This window comes from Folsomia candida, unplaced genomic scaffold, assembly GCF_002217175.1.
Source record: "Folsomia candida strain VU population unplaced genomic scaffold, ASM221717v1 Fcan01_Sc021, whole genome shotgun sequence".
NCBI classification, from domain to species: Eukaryota; Metazoa; Arthropoda; class Collembola; order Entomobryomorpha; family Isotomidae; genus Folsomia; species Folsomia candida.
Genome location: NW_019091213.1, coordinates 2,528,873 through 2,545,450, shown reverse-complemented (window position 1 = coordinate 2,545,450; position 16,578 = coordinate 2,528,873). Strand labels below are relative to the sequence as shown.

Below are 16,578 nucleotides of genomic sequence, written 5' to 3'. Positions count from 1 at the left end.
TAGGATAATTGGATTGATAATGTCACTAGTGCATTTCGAGATTAAATTGCATTTTATGCGGAAGTGGATGAGTGATTTGCATTCTTAAATATCACATTGTTATTCAGGTTTTAACCTTTTCTACTATTAGTGAAAAGATTCTGATTTCTTTTTCATCACATCGTATTGCATTATTATTCGCATTTTAAAAGAAAAAAAGTAATGGGAAAGGAAACGAGATTTAATTCATTTTCAGAGGTCTCTACAAACCTTAAAAGTTTAAATATTATCTATCTTCTACACATTCAATATAACCAAGATAAATAAATGATTAAGAACTTGATTCCGGTCCGTCAGACTCATTTAATGAATACTGAATGGATACACAAAGATGAACCTCGATAAGACGTTTAAGAGACAACAAGGACGACTCAGGATTGATGGTGATATGAATTGAATACTCAAATTAACGAGTAGCATGAATACTTCATATCTCTCTCAACTTTTCACACATACATACGTACATACATGGCAAGGAAATCTGAATTATATGTTATGCTGCTGGCTGGACAAATGATCCAATGTTCTATATTCTCGTTCTGTTCCTGAACCTCTTCTCTTCACAAGGATTCCTTATTCTCCTGAGAATGACTTGACTAGAGATATACATATATCAGTTAAATATATATGTACGACGATGAGAGGTAGGATGGATTACAATAAGAGAATGAACTTGAATGTACTCTTCTTCCACATATATGTTTCTGAGCAGAGCATGCAGTCAAAATTCGAATTCGTCTATCTATTTGGCAAGAGTGCACCTATGTTGGTATGCTAAATTTTGTCTGCATAGTTTCGTTATAATTTTCCATAATGTAGATATATACATATATGACTTATCCGTGTTAGGCTCTTACTTCTTGGCTCAATCGCGATCTTTGTCCTTTTCTCGCTCCTTTTCTTTATCTTTGTCCTTGTCTTTATCTTTCGTAAACTGGACATGCCAAGCCATCACGACTCTGTCGAACCCGCATGTGAATAAATTGCACTTTTGGTCTTCGATCCAGGCAGCTGAAGTAACCATTCTTCGATGACCCTATAACCAAATTAGATTATTAGAATTTATGTTATTCAAGCTTACTGTTCTCCATTACTCTAGTAAGTTAGGCACCAACCTGACGATTTGACCGTGGTAGTCTAGCCAGTCTCTGCCCAGAGAGATCAAATATGCGAATCTGTCGGAATTTTTTCGTATGCATTAGGAACTACCTTTTGTTATACAAAAAATATGCTAATATATTTACGAACATGTCTATCGTCCTGTGGAATGGCAATTAATCCAGCGTTAGAGATTGAAATACGATTCACTGTAGAGTAAAAAAAATGGTTATCATTAACTGCTGCATAACTAATTAGGTATTGGGATTAAAATCTTCAGAAGATTGATTCCGTCAACACAAACCTGCCGAGTCCAGTCTTATCGTGACCAGAGATGCTCGCATGTTTCGTATATCCCAAACTTTCACAGTTCTGTATAATGAAGTAAACGATGTATCTTTTTTTTAAATCACCAGCAGCACATATTATTTAAATGCTGATGGTAGAATAGCGGTGTGGTCAACTAAACAATAAAATAATAAATAAACCAAAAAGTCTTTCGTTTAATAATTTTAATTTTGGATATACCCGTCAAATTGAATCAATACTCGTTAGCATTTATTAAGGGGTGAAAACCCCTTTATGGAAATGTCTTGTCTGTCCGTCCGTCCGTCCGTCTGTCCGTCTGTATCCACGATAACTTTAGAATGGTTTCGTATTTCGGCATGCGGTTTTCGTCAACGTGTTTCTAATTTTTGAAGTATGGATGAGTTCGAAGATGGGTGTTGTAGGTCGTAAGGTCACGGCGCCACGGTGATGACGCCAACGGTCAAAGGTGTCGAATTTTTCGTTTCCACCGTTTTAGACGTATTTTTGGATGAGGATTTCAGAAATCGCCATCATTTCGACGTGCGATCACCGTGTGACCGTGTGGACGACGCCAAAGTCGAAAATTGTCGAATTTTTTGTCGCCACCGTTTTAGACGTATTTTTTGGCGGGGATTTCAGAAATCGCCATCATTTCGACGTGCGACGACTCCATGACCGTGTGGGAGGTGTCGAATGTCGAAAAAATGACTTTTGTCATGTGGTGTGTCTATTGAAAGGTATTGTCGTGTACGTTTGAATTACGCGGGTGGGGTGTCAAAACGGGGCAAATTGAGACGTGGGGTAATGTGAGACAACGACGGGAAAGTGCTGAAAGACGCTGTGGGCGTGCCACAAAGACAATTCCGTGTGTTTTCACCCCTTTGCTACATTTCGTTTGCAACGGTTTATTTGTTATGTGAATAAAACCACGATAATAATAATTTTGCAGGAGTAAACAAAATTGCAATAAATTGATATACCTATCGTCCGAACCCGAAACCAGTCTGTCCTCCTTTGTAAATGCAGCACTTGTAATATTGCTGAAAATATTTATTAGAGTGTGTAAAGCAAACGAAAAATGCATAGGTCAACACAATTATGAATAAAATGAAACCTTACTCTGTATGGCCTTGAAATACGCTGACTGAATAGCCTTGACTGCGTAGATCCCACATGCGAAATGTAGCGTCTCTGCTCGTAGTCACAACTAGCTTTTGTGTGGGATGAGTAGACGCGTAACTAAGTTCTTGATCATGACCGCAAAATGTTTGAAGTCTTTCGCCCGTTAATGTATCCTAATTATATAGGAATTATATTCATAAATTATATTCATTTGCATTTCAATTTAGGTTATTGGAAAGTTTGAGATATTCAAAAACAGAAAAGGTTGGGGGCGTGTGTTACAATCCCCCGATCACCCGGTCATCACAAATAATTCACTATAGAATTCATCCTCCTTTCACTCTACTCACCGGCCCACCAACAACCTTATTTTTTTGCTCTGTTCACTTTTTGTAATTGATAATGGAGGGGGGCGGGTCATGCTCAGACGACTTCCAATTAAGTCAGATGAAGAGACCACGTGTGGTTAAGAAGAAGAACGTTGCTGGAGCTTCTAATCCTGCTGCTGAACAAAAGACGTGAGTTTTTTTCCTCCTCCTCCCAATAATAATTTATTATTTAAATGTATATTTTTATTGTGTATTACAGTGCCAAGAAAGTGAAGCCTACCCCTGCGCCACTTCTACCCACCCCTGACAAACTATTAACCGTGGAGAAAGCGAAACATCCTCTCGCTCCCCTTGGTCAACTGAATCCGGCTGGGACGGAAGATAAGGAAAAGAGAAAATCGGTGACCGCCACAAGTTCTGCTCGAGACGACCAGGATTTTCAACCCGTGCAGTGGTCACTCGTTGCTCAAGAGGAGGATATAGAGGTGAAGGAAGAGAGACGATTGAGAGATGGGAGGGGAATTAATATCAAAGAGGGGAATTTGGCTGACGAGTTTCAAATTAAATATTCGGGTTCATCGGATGCTCGAGTCGGAAGAATAACAAAAGGTGGGTGAACATTATTATTATTGGTTGATTACTAAATTATAATAAACATACTATATAGATGAAGGGGTGGATATCACTAAACGGAAAATACTGGAGTTGGCTGGTGTCGAGTCTACCTCCTCTGCCGGTCTGAACATAGACGAGGCGTCACCTGAACTTGTTTTGACGCAGGAAGATCATGGTCTGACAGATGAACAAAGAGAGTTCCTTTTTACCAAGATTTTCGAGAAAGGAGGTCGTGTCCCTGTCATTGACAAGCCTGGATGGAGTCTCATCATTCATAAAGCCCCCACCACCGGGTTTATTCATTTGTGTGTAGAGAAACCAAAAGTTCACAACGGAGTAGGCATTTATCAAGCTTACAGGCTTTGTACTGAACCCAGTGAGTATATTTCATGTGAATTAATTATTGTTTGCGAAATGCATTGAAATAATGTGTCAATATTATTGTATAGAATGCTACCAGTACGATCAAACACTCTCAACTGATGTCCTCCCAAAATGTACTCATCATCAACCTGAGCCAGTTTACACCGTGGTGAAAGTAACCGACTATAATCGGGAAGACGTTATGGTCCAACTACACATGAAATTTCTAATCTCCGTTAAATTAAATGTATCCGACAAACAGAAGGATGATGAGGCGGAATTTAACCTTGGTCGTGTGTGTCTTAAGAACTCGGTCTGGTTAAATTATTGTGCCACGAAAGGTTTAAAAATTCGTCCCATTCCCAAGGCAATTTCCATGAACCACTTTGCCAACGAGGGAGACGCTCTCAAAAAGTTGTCATTAGAGTCTGTGAGTGAAATTGATTCGAAAATGTGCATTATTGAGTAAAGAGTTGTGACTTTAACATTATTATTATGCATTTTTAGACAATCGGTATGTTCATGAAACCCCCGGAACTCAAAAATTCATCAACCTCGACAATCTCATCCCCCTCTGTTACGGAATGGAAGGTGAGATTGATGCTCGACTGAAGGAGCTGGGATGGAGCTCAAAATTCGTCGCCACTTAACACCGGAGGAGAGGGTAGAGGCCAAGTATCTGTTTCCAGGAGAGTACTTCCTCACCAGCACCTTCACAACCACTCCCACCACCACCACCTTCATCACTACCGCAACAGCAGCAGCAGCATTACAAAAACCGGGCAAAGGGATGTCGTTTTTATATGCCATCATGAGTCGGAACATGTGGTACTTTGGGTGGAGTGAGACCCCCGATTTCAAGGACCGATTAAAGAAAGGAAAAAAGACTGATGGTGCTAGTGAGTACATGCGAATCACTAAGGCTAGAGCTGAATCTGCAGGAGTAAAACCTCCCACGATGACCTGCTACCTTCTCTCAAAGTGTGACGATGATCATGAAAAGAAAATTAAGACAAAGTCGATTGAGGCTAAAATGATTATTGCAGGTTATGTTGCATACTTGTTAGGGTTGCGTAATCCCATTCGACCTAAGTCTGATCTAGGCTATTCAACAAATAAGTGTGTTTCTATAAATCTTGTTGATTCTACTTCCTGGGGAGAGATCTGTGACTTTGTTAAGTTATTTTGGGGGTTTGAGCCAATGCTGGGCCAATTTAAGAAAGATTAAACTATTTGAGATTTTTTGTACATGAAGGAAACCTGAATAAATTTTCAACAAAAACAACTTTCCCAAAGGCAAGCACTCCTGTCCCAGGAAGCCGTAATTATTTGATCTCCTCCAGGCAGCCAGTCTGCGCAAATCACGACGGATGTGTGTCCATTTAAAACCGAGGAAGGTGTTCTCAACGTTGCGAGACCCACGGGACCATCCACATTGTCATCGTACTCTTCTTTTTCCGATGACTCGAATTCTTCTTCGGATGAGACTCCTTTTTGGATCTAATTAAAAACGATCAAGATTAAATCATAACTGATTATTTATAGACCACGTTTAAGTGTGGTCACCATTTGTTCCCACGCCACCGACGCCTGCCAGATGTGCGCTGTGTGATCGCCGCTTGATGTCAAAGCCAACTCTCTTGAAGGATGAAATCGTATGGAATTTACAGACCCATTATGTCCCTGGTATTTTAACAGGCACCGACCCGAATCAATTGCCCACACTCCAGCTTTGTGATCTGGAAAGCAATAAGAATGTCTGACATACATTCTAGACCTCACACTGTTACAGTAAAATTACTACAAACCAGCAGAAGCCGTTCCAACAACGCCAATCCCCATTCGAGCCGCTGTAACATCCCAAATTCCATCCTTGTGTCCCGCAAATTCTTTAACGTAGTTGCAAGAGACGATATTAGTTTTGAAACTGGAAACGATCTTGCTCGTCTGTTGTTTTAGCCGTAGTGCAACCTTCTGCTGGCTTGGAAGTCCACCTGAAGTATTTGAAGTAAAATTATTTTTAAAAAACTGTACACTACCACCATCGTATAACCTTAATAATTATCGACTGACCTTTTGCCTTATCTTTACCCAAGATGCTTTTTTGTCCTCCACTCGGTGTATCAGGCACGTCAAATCCGTCATGTTTTTCCGGATTGGAAATAAGGCTCGAAGGCTCTCCACGCAGGTCTGATGTTGTTAAATTTTCCAGCTTCTCATGAACTAAACAAAATGAATTTTTCATCTAGAAAACACATCTACCTAGTTATGTAATGTATAGCAAAAATAATTTACGAGCAAGATTTTCCATATACAGAGCCTCATACTGAGCTTCGAACCTGAAAGTTTCGAAACTTTAAGTTTTCCTTTTTTCTGGAAAATATCCAACAACTTCTGTATGCAAGGCGTTACGGTAAGCAATTATTTGAAAATAAATAGAAAAAATGAGCCCACTGGCGACTTGGGAGATGTTAGATATTTACACATAATACGTAACGATAAAATTCAATTGGAGAAATTATAAATAGTTCATGGGCAAGTGCTACTGGATTTGCAAATTAACTCACTCTTTCTCGATCTGGTTGAAGAGATCGTTCAATCGGGATTGGAATCCTAGAGGTAGGATAGATTCCCCTTTTTCTGTTGAAAATACAAAATAGAAAGCTAGTTAATATTTACATTGCAATTAAATCTTAGAAGCATAACTTACTCAAGCTAGAGCGTTTTCTTGAAGCCTTTTTGTACGACATTTCGTACTTTGGCATCCCTTCTCACGTCCTCTCCAATACTGTTCCGCGTCACAAACGTATGGAATTAAGCCGATAAATCGATTTCTTCTAATTGACGCACAATCAATAAATTAATTTTTATCGAATTCAAAATCTATGTCGTGTTAGAAGTGGCAAGTGCCAAAGTGCAAAGGTGTTGTAAAACTGATCAAGGTCGTGACCCATTTCCCATCACTGGAGGAAATGGATTCAAGGCCGACCAAGAGTAATTAATAATTAAGCCTTAATTGACATTAAGTATTTAATAACTAATAATACAGATCGATGCGTGGTCGATGTCAATCCTTTCTCGCAACAACAATAATAACAAACTTTCAACTTGGCACGGTTGCATTACGCCCCGATTCTCATTTCACATTTTGCAAATAACACGTGTTTATTCCAGACCTCCTTCCAATAATAATTAAAAATAGTAAACTTTAAATATTTCTTCAAAATTTTACATTTCTAGTTTGACTTCCGCCAATGTCAAAATAACCATGTCTGCAGCTCTTGTCCGAAAAGCTCTCGAAGTTTCTGAAGATACGCCCAGACCGGTAGATAATTCAGGAAAGAGTGAGAAGACTATTATACAAATTACTTACTTAATTAGTTGTTTATTTAAATTAACAAGTATACCAATATTTAAATGTGTCATGTCGTTTAGGAAAATTAAAATCCATCGAGAAGAAGAAAAAGAGCAGATTATCCTCAGCGGAAGTGTTGAAGAAGAACTTGAAGATTTTGAAAGCACTTGAATTCTCTTCACGAGCTAAGAAATACGGAAAAATCTCGGTAACGCCCACTATCCCACTAGCACCAATTCCGGCAGCGATAACTAGTGACGAGGACGATAAGAAATCTAAAAGGAAAAACAAAAAAGGAAAGAAAAATAAACCCGACACCTCCTCAGGGTCCGCATTTACTGAAGAAGATTTTCTAAAATTCGAGAAGGAGTATTTCGTCACGGATTAATTTGCTTAAGAAATATTATAATGCTAAGTTTATTTATGAATGGGGACGTGGCGCTAGGAATATGTATATTTTTTGTGAGTGCACTCGCCTTTATTTTATTTGGGGCTCCCTTCCTCCCATTTCTTCGACACTGGGCGATAGGATCTATATTTGTATTGGCCATCTTAGGAAATATTTTTGTACTCGTGGTTATCATTGTGACGCTTTGTATTCGCTTTTTTGGGACACAAGCTTCAAAATGTGTTGAAGAATCTAAACAGAGGAAAGGGAAACCCATGCCGGAAGCTGATAAATTTTCCAAACTGGATGGTAAGGCTAATCAAGTTTATCGTGTTAATAATGTCAACTCGGAACGGAATAAGGATGTCGTAAAACGGCGGTCACGAAGATCTACGGTTAATTAGAGAATACGTAATATAAGCCTTACGATTTATAACGTTCTTTTAGAAATACATAAACAACAGTCTCAACCCTCTATTTCATTGTTATCGCGTGGTTCTTTTAGTCTAAATATTCTAAATTACGTGACATCATCATGAAGTATGCATAGTCGAGTTGATTTGGTCACATGATCTCATTCAATTGCGGTGGGTGAAAATTCTCTGAAAATTCTCTGAAAGTTTATATATATTGTCGGTGTCGGCACAATCTCGCTATACACTTGGCCATATTCATATGCAATCTCTCCCGAGTCGCTGTTTTCAGCACTTTTCGGTTAACTTGTTTCGGAATGATCTGGACGATGATGATGCCATAAACCTAAACCAGCAGCAGCAGTTCATGATCTTACGCGATTATTTTTAGCAATGCAGTTTTCTACTCGTCTTGACACTTCCGTATACACTTCATTTGTTTGAAACCGTTCGTCCCGAGAACATTGTGCATTTTTTCGCATCCGCTTAGCACCAAAATGAACCGTTTATTTCGATTTTTCCAACCGATTGGATGTGCACTTTTAACATTGGCTTTATTGGATACGGTATTTGCTCAAAATTTCACGTGCATGTCTTCATTTAATCCCTAAAATGGGTCCTTATTTATTTATTCCAATTATGTAGATCTGCAACTCATTTTGGCTTTTGTTGCAATACACGAGTTTGGAACACAAGTACTTTCGGGGTGAAACTGCTACTCAGGGTGACCTTTTTGAAAACATAATGCTGCTTTTATATCATTTCATAAACTGATTTTATATTTATAATTATGAAAAGTCTACAGATTTCTGGAAAAACATTTTATGGAACTTTCTCATAGTTTTGAGATTTCTGCTCAGCATTGTTTTATGGAGTGCAATACTTCTGGTATTAATAAGACAAATTAAATTTTACTATGTAATTAAATAAACCATTTAATTTTTTAATTTGTGCTTTTTACTATGTAAATAATTAGGGTAAAAATGCAGTTCTTGTATTTTGGATTGGTCTCTCATTTCTCACGGATTGTGGAACCGTGGCGTTTGTCTTAACGGAGAAACTGGTGTTACGGGGCTCCACTCCTCCCGATTATACGGATACGACCAGCACCGGGGGTATTAATATTTGGGGGATTATTACACTCGAAGATCCCTGGCCTATTTTTATCAGCCTCGGAATTTTCGTTCTTCTTCGACTTTACTTGCTCCTCGTGGGGGTCCAAGGCTGCCTCTGTCTCCACAGGAAATACGACGTCAGCAGGAACCGAAGCCTTGCTGAAGACATAAGTGACATTGAGGTCTGTCTGGAACCAATCGGATACGGATTTCAAGAAGTTTGGGCATTTCTTAAAGATTTCCCTGGAATGGGAGCAGTCATCTTGTTGACCACAGAAATGGTAATAGTATAATATGAGATTCAATACTAAATTGCTCCAATTTTTTATGGTATACAAAATAAATAATTAATGTAGATTTGGAACACTGAGCATTTAGGACTTCGCGAGCTATTCGTTTTCATGTTGGAGAAAGCAGGGAAAGCTTTATTGCTAGTTGAAACCGAAAAGGACGTCCTGGATTACGTATTTTGTAAGACGTCTCAAAATATTGTCAAAAATTTCAGACAACTTTCATAATCCCAAATTTTCTGAATTAGTGGAGGACAATGTGCTACGCGGAATTCGTATTTTTCTCGCATTTGTGGGAATCTATTTTATTAACAAGGTAGTATTTACACACATAAACATAAATATGTATGCATCTGCTACTTTCGCCTCATTCTTAAATAATTCGTATGTAATGTGCATATATTTATAGGAACACCTTAATTTTGTCCGTCTCTGGATCCTCGTCTACTTCATCTCGCTAATCAGCTCGAATGTGATCTTTGCCATCACCGTTACAATCAAGGACATCAGTTGGATCGTGTTTCACGCAATTTCTCACATTTTTGACAACTTGTTGCGACTTTTTGTCCTCTATTACAGCTTCAAATTCGCCATTGTTCATAGACAAACTTTTCGTAAATAGTTCGAACACACACACTTCCTAAATTTGTATAAATATCGTTGAGGCGGACTTTGTAGATTGTTTTGAAATTTGTCAAACACCTACTTTTCCCAGGGATTGTCTCCACCCAAACCTAGACCAGTCCTAAGCTAAAGCCTCTGTTGCACATTCTATGAATCCACAAAGTCATACTTAAATAATTCAAAAAATTATACGTATGTAAATCATTCATGAATTTCTTACTTTTAATAAATTATATATCCACATAAATCGTTCATGCGGACTGAGTTTTTCAGCAAAGTTTTACAGGGTCAGCTCAAAAAAATAATAACCAGACCTATTTTAGCAAAAAGTAAAGTTATTATTTTAATTCTCGCAATTTTATAAAATGGGTTTTATATACATCTCCACCAAAAGTCTACAATTTGGCTGCATAATGTCACAAATTTGCCAAACGGCACAGAATTGATCGATTGTAAAAAAGGCCGAGTAATTGGACTATCAACTAATTTACAAAGAACTATGAAGCATGCATAAGGTTTTTGATAGCTTTTCTCTCTTTTATTTATTTTAGTTTTGTCCTACGTTTAACCCGGATCTAATGTCAAAATCGATTTTCATTTAAGTAATTCTGGTTCTCTCAACTTTTTATCTATTTTTTGTATACGTGGAATATTTTGTATGCAAAATAAAACTCTTTTTCCTCAGAGTCAAATGTTATTGGGTTGACTTTCTCTCAAGACAAGAAAGACGTAAGAAATTCTACGCTATATTTTAGCAATGGGTTGAATACTCTCCTTCTCTGGACTGTTTTCTCCTTATCAAAATGGGCGTGGATAACGTAACTTTTCTCATCATGTGGTTTATGGTTATGTTCGTTACATTATCGGTAAAATTAATTAGTCCAATAAACAAATGTCTCATAATTAATTTTTGTAAGTAACCGTGAATAAAATTAGTCAGGAATTCTCGTCATCATGTATCGAGTTGGATGCTTCAAGTGCGACAGAAAAATCGGCGTTGCAGACCTCCCTACCAGTTTGCAGAAATTGATCCGTACTTAAACAACACCTTTTGCCGTCACCATCAATTCGCTAATAAGTTTTCATGAAAACTGTTCCCATGAAACAGGACCCCAACAATCCCAGCAGCAGCAGAAACAGGGAGAGCAAGAAAGGGACGCCGAAGCTGCTACTGCCGATGGGATACGTTTGGAAGACATGAGTCCACGTGATCAGCAGTCACACCCCCACAACAATCAGCCCCACTCGTCGTCATCGGCCAGGACGGTGGGGCCGGCCCCACGGATTCTGCTCCAACGTCAGCACACTGACCGGAGTGAGGGGAGCAGTGGCGGAGGTCGCGGCGTTGGGCCCAACAAGGTCTGCACCGTTTGTGGCGAACCTTTGGGACCGGAAGAGGTAACATTAAATACAAACAAAGAAATAAGATCAAGAAAAGAATAGGAAAAATCAAAAAAATCGTATATTTAAGGAGACGACGGACAATAGCCACCCCTCCTGCAGAGACATGGATGCATCATTTTTGTAAGAAGATTTATACGCTAGGAGGACGAGAAAATTAATAAGATTTTCTGCAAAGAATTGTTTGCCATTTTTTTAAGATTTCTTTAATTGTTTTTATTGTGTTTCTAGTTGAAAGACTTGCTTGATAATGACTGTCAACCAATGCATTCACATCACACATATGTACAACTTCTGTACCTTCATCATCTCTAATGGTCTCCTGCTCAATACTCTATTTTACTCATTTATCGATTATAAAATCTGTAAAAATACTGTGTTCCTCGTTTTACGGGATAAAGAACATTTAAAATAATTATTTATGTATTGGTCACCTAATTAATACCGAAGCCATTTAAAATTCCTTTGTTTCAAAATTCTTACAATTTTCTCGTCCTTTATCGTTAATCTGTTGAGGATGGGTTGTTTTTTGGTGGATATTGGTCCACATTCTCGATAATGATTGAGAAGCGCAACGCCAACGTCAGCAATGATGGAGTTTTGTTGTCTTGGGTCCTGATACACTTCGACTTTATCATCTGTCCTCCTGCCTGAATTGCTGCTGTTCCTCCAAAAATTATGAGCAGTGTGATGGCCCACCGAAATAGATAAAGTTGGCCGCAGGATAAATTTAGTTCTCAATTTCGCATGCCAAACTCGTTTCGTCCTTGTTCTGCACGTCGTAATGGGAAATGTGTCCTCCAAGGTCGCCGATGTCACTGTGTTCTCTCCAGTTGCAGAGCAAAATTCCGAACAGAAGAACGTGTTTCGGATCAAAATTTGAGGAGGAGAGATTGACAACCTGCAAACAAATCATAGCTCGAAAACACAAATATTTCACTACGACTTTCTCCAGCAGGCATAAATACGCACCTATTTTTGCTTCCACTTTTCTCCTCCAAATAATTGATCAGTTGTCCCAACGAGTGTTCTTTTTGCGGGACTATAAACTCATCGAGATCCAGGAAGAGGACATGATCGGCCCACATATTCCGGTAAAGACAGTCGTTCAACGCCGCCAGGGAACCATAATCCTGTGTATCAGTACAATTATGTTGAATTCTATTGTGGTATCCTATGCATATTTGTACATAAGTACGTACCCATAATTCGGAGGTATTTCCTGTCGGCAAATTCCACTTTTGTACATGCAACCGGAAATTGTGCCGGAAATCCTGACGGCGTCTCAACTCTCTCAAGTACTTCCTCACTCCTGGGAAAGTGCTGAGTTCGTAGAAAGTAAAGAAATTCACTCCAAGTGCGACGTAGTAGGAAATAAATTGAGTTAGTTTTCGAACGAGGGCAAAGTCTCCCTCGGGGGACGAGAACAGGGGCCGGGTGCAAATGGCCAATGATAAGTTTTTGACATTCTGTGGCGATACAACATCGGGCCGACGGGTATTCTGGATTTTTAGTAGTTTGAGTGGATATTCCCCCTCATTTTTGGGGACCAAAGCTACAAATCCTCCTCGAAATAAGTCGTCATTTCCTTCGAGGTCGAAATAACAGTTGAAGAAAGAGGCCGCAAATGTTTTGATTCCTTCCTCCACGACGTGATACGTGAGGACGGCGGAAGAGAAAGTGGAGCCATTCGCGAGGAATAATTTGCACTCGTGGTCATCACTGAACAGCGTCTCGTCCTTGATGAGAAGCCAGGCCATGGGATTCCGAGCGATGATGGTGGCCGTGGGTGGGAATCGCCTAATTCCGATTATTCGAACCAAGCTCGACTTATGCAAATTACTTGTTCTCATTTTCCAGGAATAGTCGGGGGAGAATATGGAAAAGTGAGGTCCGTGGATGATGCGTGGGTCGAAATGGGCGCTGTACACGTGGATGGAATCACTGATCCTGGTCCACACCGGTGAAGAGTATTCATCGTCATTGTCATTATTTTGCTCTAAATTAATGACACTTTCACTTTGACGACAATCATTATTTGAGAATGATGCATACAGTTTTGGGTTTCTTGTCATAAATAGAATCAGAACACAAGTAATGATTCCAGTGAAAGCGACAATCCCAAGATGTTGAGGATAATTTCGGAACACATTTTTACTTCTTTTGCACCCCATGTTACCGAATATTCAATTTTTGCGTGGAGTGAGGAATGGTCAGAGTCAGCGGTATAATTGACTTGCGGAAGGACAATAACTAAATATATACATGCGACAGGTAGGCATCTTATTATCACATAATTACGCTATCTGGATGGATACTTGTCCCCACTCGAGGTTACTGATCGTCATCATCATCTCCTGTCGATTCGATTAGTTAACATGTCAGTCAGTGTCACCGCACTGCACGCACCGCACCTTCCTTCACCTCACCATTGCTGCATAATAGATATCCACGACGGGTGAAAAGCTCACCTGCACAAATTGAAGAAAATACATGGCTCGAACTGGACTTGGTTAACTCGTTTGTACGTGTGGTGCACACATGCATTCACGAATTTCACAAGAATTTAGATACGACATGTATGATGAGACTCCTCGCTTTTTCCTGCTTTCACCAACGCGTGTCTCACCCACAACGTAGCCAGAGGTATTTTCATACGTAGCGTCGTCTGGAGTTTTCCATGTCACGAGAACGACGACTTTTTCATGAGAGTTATAACTTTGGAGACTTCTCACTTACAAATTGACTGGCTTACGGGAAACACATCACAGTATTTGAGGATTTTTTGATATTTTTTTAATTTCTGGGATTGCATCGGTACTGACAACTGAATAAATAAGATGACACGACTGCAGCCAGGTTTTTACTTATCCGTGTTAATCACACTCCTCTTCCTTGTCCAAACTGTGTTCGGAATTCTGCGCTACTCCGACCTCTCCTGTTCCGACTTTGTCCCCCGGAACGTGGACAGTGGGAACGACAACGGGCAGGATTACGCCCAGTACTACGGGTCCTCTCGCTTCGGGGAGGGCGGAAGTTGGGCTTCCAGGTACCGGATTCGAAATCGCTATGGGAAGAAACTAGTGCAGAAGAAGAGGTCGATTGGGGGGCTGGGGGAAGGCTACTCGAACGAACCGCCCTACAAAATATCCGTCACTGGGCGAAGGTATCGCAGGAACTCCGATCTCTTGGGTGAGTGGAAAGGCACGAATTATTCATGCCACAAAATTCATGAGCTTGTTTATTACACCGAAACCGTTACGTAATTAGCATGCGAGTAAACAAGAGTGTTTTTCTTGTAATTGCTTCCTAGTTCGCATTGAGGGTGGAGATTTTGACGGTTTAATGGTTCAGTCCCGTGTGGTTGCGGGGGACGACGTGCTGCGAGGCGGGGTCGGACTTATCGGCCAGTTTCGATATCTCCCTTATCTCTTCGAATACAGCCCCTGTTTCAACCTCCCATTCGCCACGGTCATCGACAAGGGGCGACCCGTGAAGCTGGGAAATGTTTCCTTCATCTGGACCGCACCAGATGCGGAGGCAGGCGACATCAGATTCATGTAAATTAGTTTTGTGCATAACTAATTTCATTAAACATGCGATGACTTGTTGTCGTCTGCACAGAGCCAGCGTCCTTCGTGGGATTCATTACTGGATCATAGTTTCCAACGTCCTCTCCTTCAATCCGTTTCGTAAGAACAATTCACAACCTTTTTCAAGTTCAGATACCGTAAACCGTACAAGTTTTAAGAAATATATGCAAATACAGCGATAAGCACTTATGCCTGTGGTTCGTCCATGGCGTGTTTCCGGGTGTGTCCATACGGAGCTTATCCTTGCACTGCTGCGGAGGCCTTGCTAATATTCTCGTACGGGGTGGACTTCCGGGACAAAAGCGAAATGTACTTTCACCATTATTTTCACTAATGCGTTCACCAGTTTTTCACTAATATTTTCGCCAATACGTTCACTAGCACTTTCACCCTCGGAGGACGTCTTCATCACAACAGGGTTGGTTCTAGTTTGCTTTACGTTTACTACATAACACGAAATGAGGTAGTGTTTAACACTGTTTATTTATTTAGACCTACATTGCGGTCGCGTTTGGGGACGACCTGAGCAAGCTGGTCCAGGCGGACATGACGGTGTGCTACTTGGAGCGAGGAAGGGCCAGAATGGAACATCTGCTCATCGAAAACCTCCAACTGCCTCCCTATCAGCACAACGAGGTGAAAGTTGGCAATTGCGTTTTTGTTTTCCTCTGCAACTTCTTTCCTATGTGTCTGGTTTTTATTTAATTAAACAAAATAGTAAAATTAGCACTTAACGATTGGCAGGTAATTGACCTTGACGATTTCGACGTGGACGGGAAAATGTTATGGTGCAAATTTCGAAGGCCGATTAATCCCTCGACCATAATTAACCCGAGGACGAGTCTTTACCATTTTTACTTTTCTGGGAACATCGACTACCAATACCAAAGTAGGAAATTTATGCTATATATTTTTTCCCTGGTCTTACCATTAATTTAAACTTTAAATGATACAGGATTCGTTTTGCCTTCGAGGGACAGGATCTATCATTCTGCTTTCAAACGCAACTTTTCACACGCTTTCAATGAAATTGTTTCCGGGACTGGAGTCCTATCGTCAGAAATTTGGAGTTCTTTTGCGTGTTTTGCCCTTGTCAAACTCATGCATTAAAAATTTATATATATATTTTTTGTGTACCAAAAATTAATAATAATTGAACGATTTAGAAGTTTCAAATAAAAAAGAATGAGTGAAGACAAGTTTTCTGGGCAAAATGATTGACCTCTATCCGCCACCGTACTCCCCGTGTACGTTTTTTCAAGAAAGAAAGTAAGTCAAGGTGAAAGTACGAGTTTCAAGTTCGTTGAAGCTATTCTGAAAAAGTGTCGATAAACTTTCTTTACGAAAAAAAGTCTCACCTTCACGACGAAATGGTGAATTTTATGAGACTTATTAATCCTAAATAACTTATTAATCCTTATTATGAATCACGCACACACATCAACACTCAAAAATGGGATTCTTCAGAACACGGACGTATGAAATCTGCTGGACAATGCGTGCAAGAATTGAATATGGATATAG

At 39.8% G+C, this 16,578-nt stretch overlaps 7 protein-coding genes across 11 annotated transcripts; 5 read left to right on the top strand and 2 right to left on the bottom strand.

The window, feature by feature from the left end:
* Positions 1-80: 80 nt before the first annotated feature.
* LOC110858660 (WD repeat-containing protein 37) lies at positions 81-6,947 on the bottom strand. 5 transcript variants are annotated; one of them, XR_004836807.1, is made up of 15 exons: positions 6,586-6,947; positions 6,443-6,515; positions 6,171-6,214; positions 5,949-6,098; positions 5,684-5,869; positions 5,442-5,614; positions 5,166-5,375; positions 2,566-2,741; positions 2,427-2,486; positions 1,442-1,509; positions 1,288-1,346; positions 1,155-1,214; positions 897-1,075; positions 698-781; positions 81-635 (listed from the first exon to the last, which is right to left on the bottom strand). XR_004836807.1 is itself a non-coding variant. In XM_035858798.1 (14 exons), exons 1-13 carry the CDS (start codon positions 6,638-6,640, stop codon positions 905-907), a joined length of 1,485 nt encoding a protein of 494 aa, XP_035714691.1. In that variant the 5' UTR covers positions 6,641-6,947; the 3' UTR covers positions 81-781; positions 897-904. The 5 variants fall into 5 exon arrangements, 3 of the variants coding, with proteins under 3 accessions (XP_035714691.1, XP_021963185.1, XP_035714690.1); XM_035858798.1 differs by having other exon boundaries at positions 81-781; XM_022107493.2 differs by lacking the exon at positions 698-781.
* Positions 2,741-5,144, top strand: LOC110858661. Its single transcript, XM_022107494.2, has 5 exons — positions 2,741-3,086; positions 3,157-3,506; positions 3,565-3,888; positions 3,962-4,305; positions 4,383-5,144. The coding sequence occupies exons 1-5, from the start codon at positions 2,971-2,973 to the stop codon at positions 4,485-4,487; spliced, it is 1,239 nt and encodes a 412-aa protein (XP_021963186.1). The 5' UTR covers positions 2,741-2,970; the 3' UTR covers positions 4,488-5,144.
* A 69-nt stretch (positions 6,948-7,016) lies between the features above and the next one.
* On the top strand, positions 7,017-10,307 carry LOC110858594. The gene is made up of 8 exons (XM_022107412.2): positions 7,017-7,219; positions 7,311-8,597; positions 8,677-8,755; positions 8,837-8,919; positions 9,008-9,427; positions 9,503-9,617; positions 9,685-9,752; positions 9,846-10,307. The coding sequence occupies exons 2-8, from the start codon at positions 8,529-8,531 to the stop codon at positions 10,056-10,058; spliced, it is 1,047 nt and encodes a 348-aa protein (XP_021963104.1). The 5' UTR covers positions 7,017-7,219; positions 7,311-8,528; the 3' UTR covers positions 10,059-10,307.
* LOC110858662 (active regulator of SIRT1) lies at positions 7,144-7,618 on the top strand. Its single transcript, XM_022107495.2, has 2 exons — positions 7,144-7,219; positions 7,311-7,618. Exons 1-2 carry the CDS (start codon positions 7,144-7,146, stop codon positions 7,616-7,618), a joined length of 384 nt encoding a protein of 127 aa, XP_021963187.1.
* Positions 10,308-10,429: 122 nt separating the features above from the next.
* LOC118438465 lies at positions 10,430-11,814 on the top strand. Its single transcript, XM_035858803.1, has 5 exons — positions 10,430-10,926; positions 10,997-11,093; positions 11,169-11,458; positions 11,532-11,584; positions 11,693-11,814. The coding sequence occupies exons 1-5, from the start codon at positions 10,864-10,866 to the stop codon at positions 11,694-11,696; spliced, it is 507 nt and encodes a 168-aa protein (XP_035714696.1). The 5' UTR covers positions 10,430-10,863; the 3' UTR covers positions 11,697-11,814.
* Positions 11,693-13,808, bottom strand: LOC110858593. The gene is made up of 3 exons (XM_022107411.2): positions 12,664-13,808; positions 12,434-12,594; positions 11,693-12,362 (listed from the first exon to the last, which is right to left on the bottom strand). Exons 1-3 carry the CDS (start codon positions 13,633-13,635, stop codon positions 11,900-11,902), a joined length of 1,596 nt encoding a protein of 531 aa, XP_021963103.2. The 5' UTR covers positions 13,636-13,808; the 3' UTR covers positions 11,693-11,899.
* Positions 13,809-14,275: 467 nt separating this feature from the next.
* LOC110858592 lies at positions 14,276-16,546 on the top strand. The gene is made up of 8 exons (XM_022107410.2): positions 14,276-14,653; positions 14,775-15,021; positions 15,086-15,153; positions 15,231-15,363; positions 15,436-15,472; positions 15,547-15,690; positions 15,799-15,943; positions 16,010-16,546. Exons 1-8 carry the CDS (start codon positions 14,302-14,304, stop codon positions 16,162-16,164), a joined length of 1,281 nt encoding a protein of 426 aa, XP_021963102.1. The 5' UTR covers positions 14,276-14,301; the 3' UTR covers positions 16,165-16,546.
* The last annotated feature ends 32 nt before the right edge of the window (positions 16,547-16,578 follow it).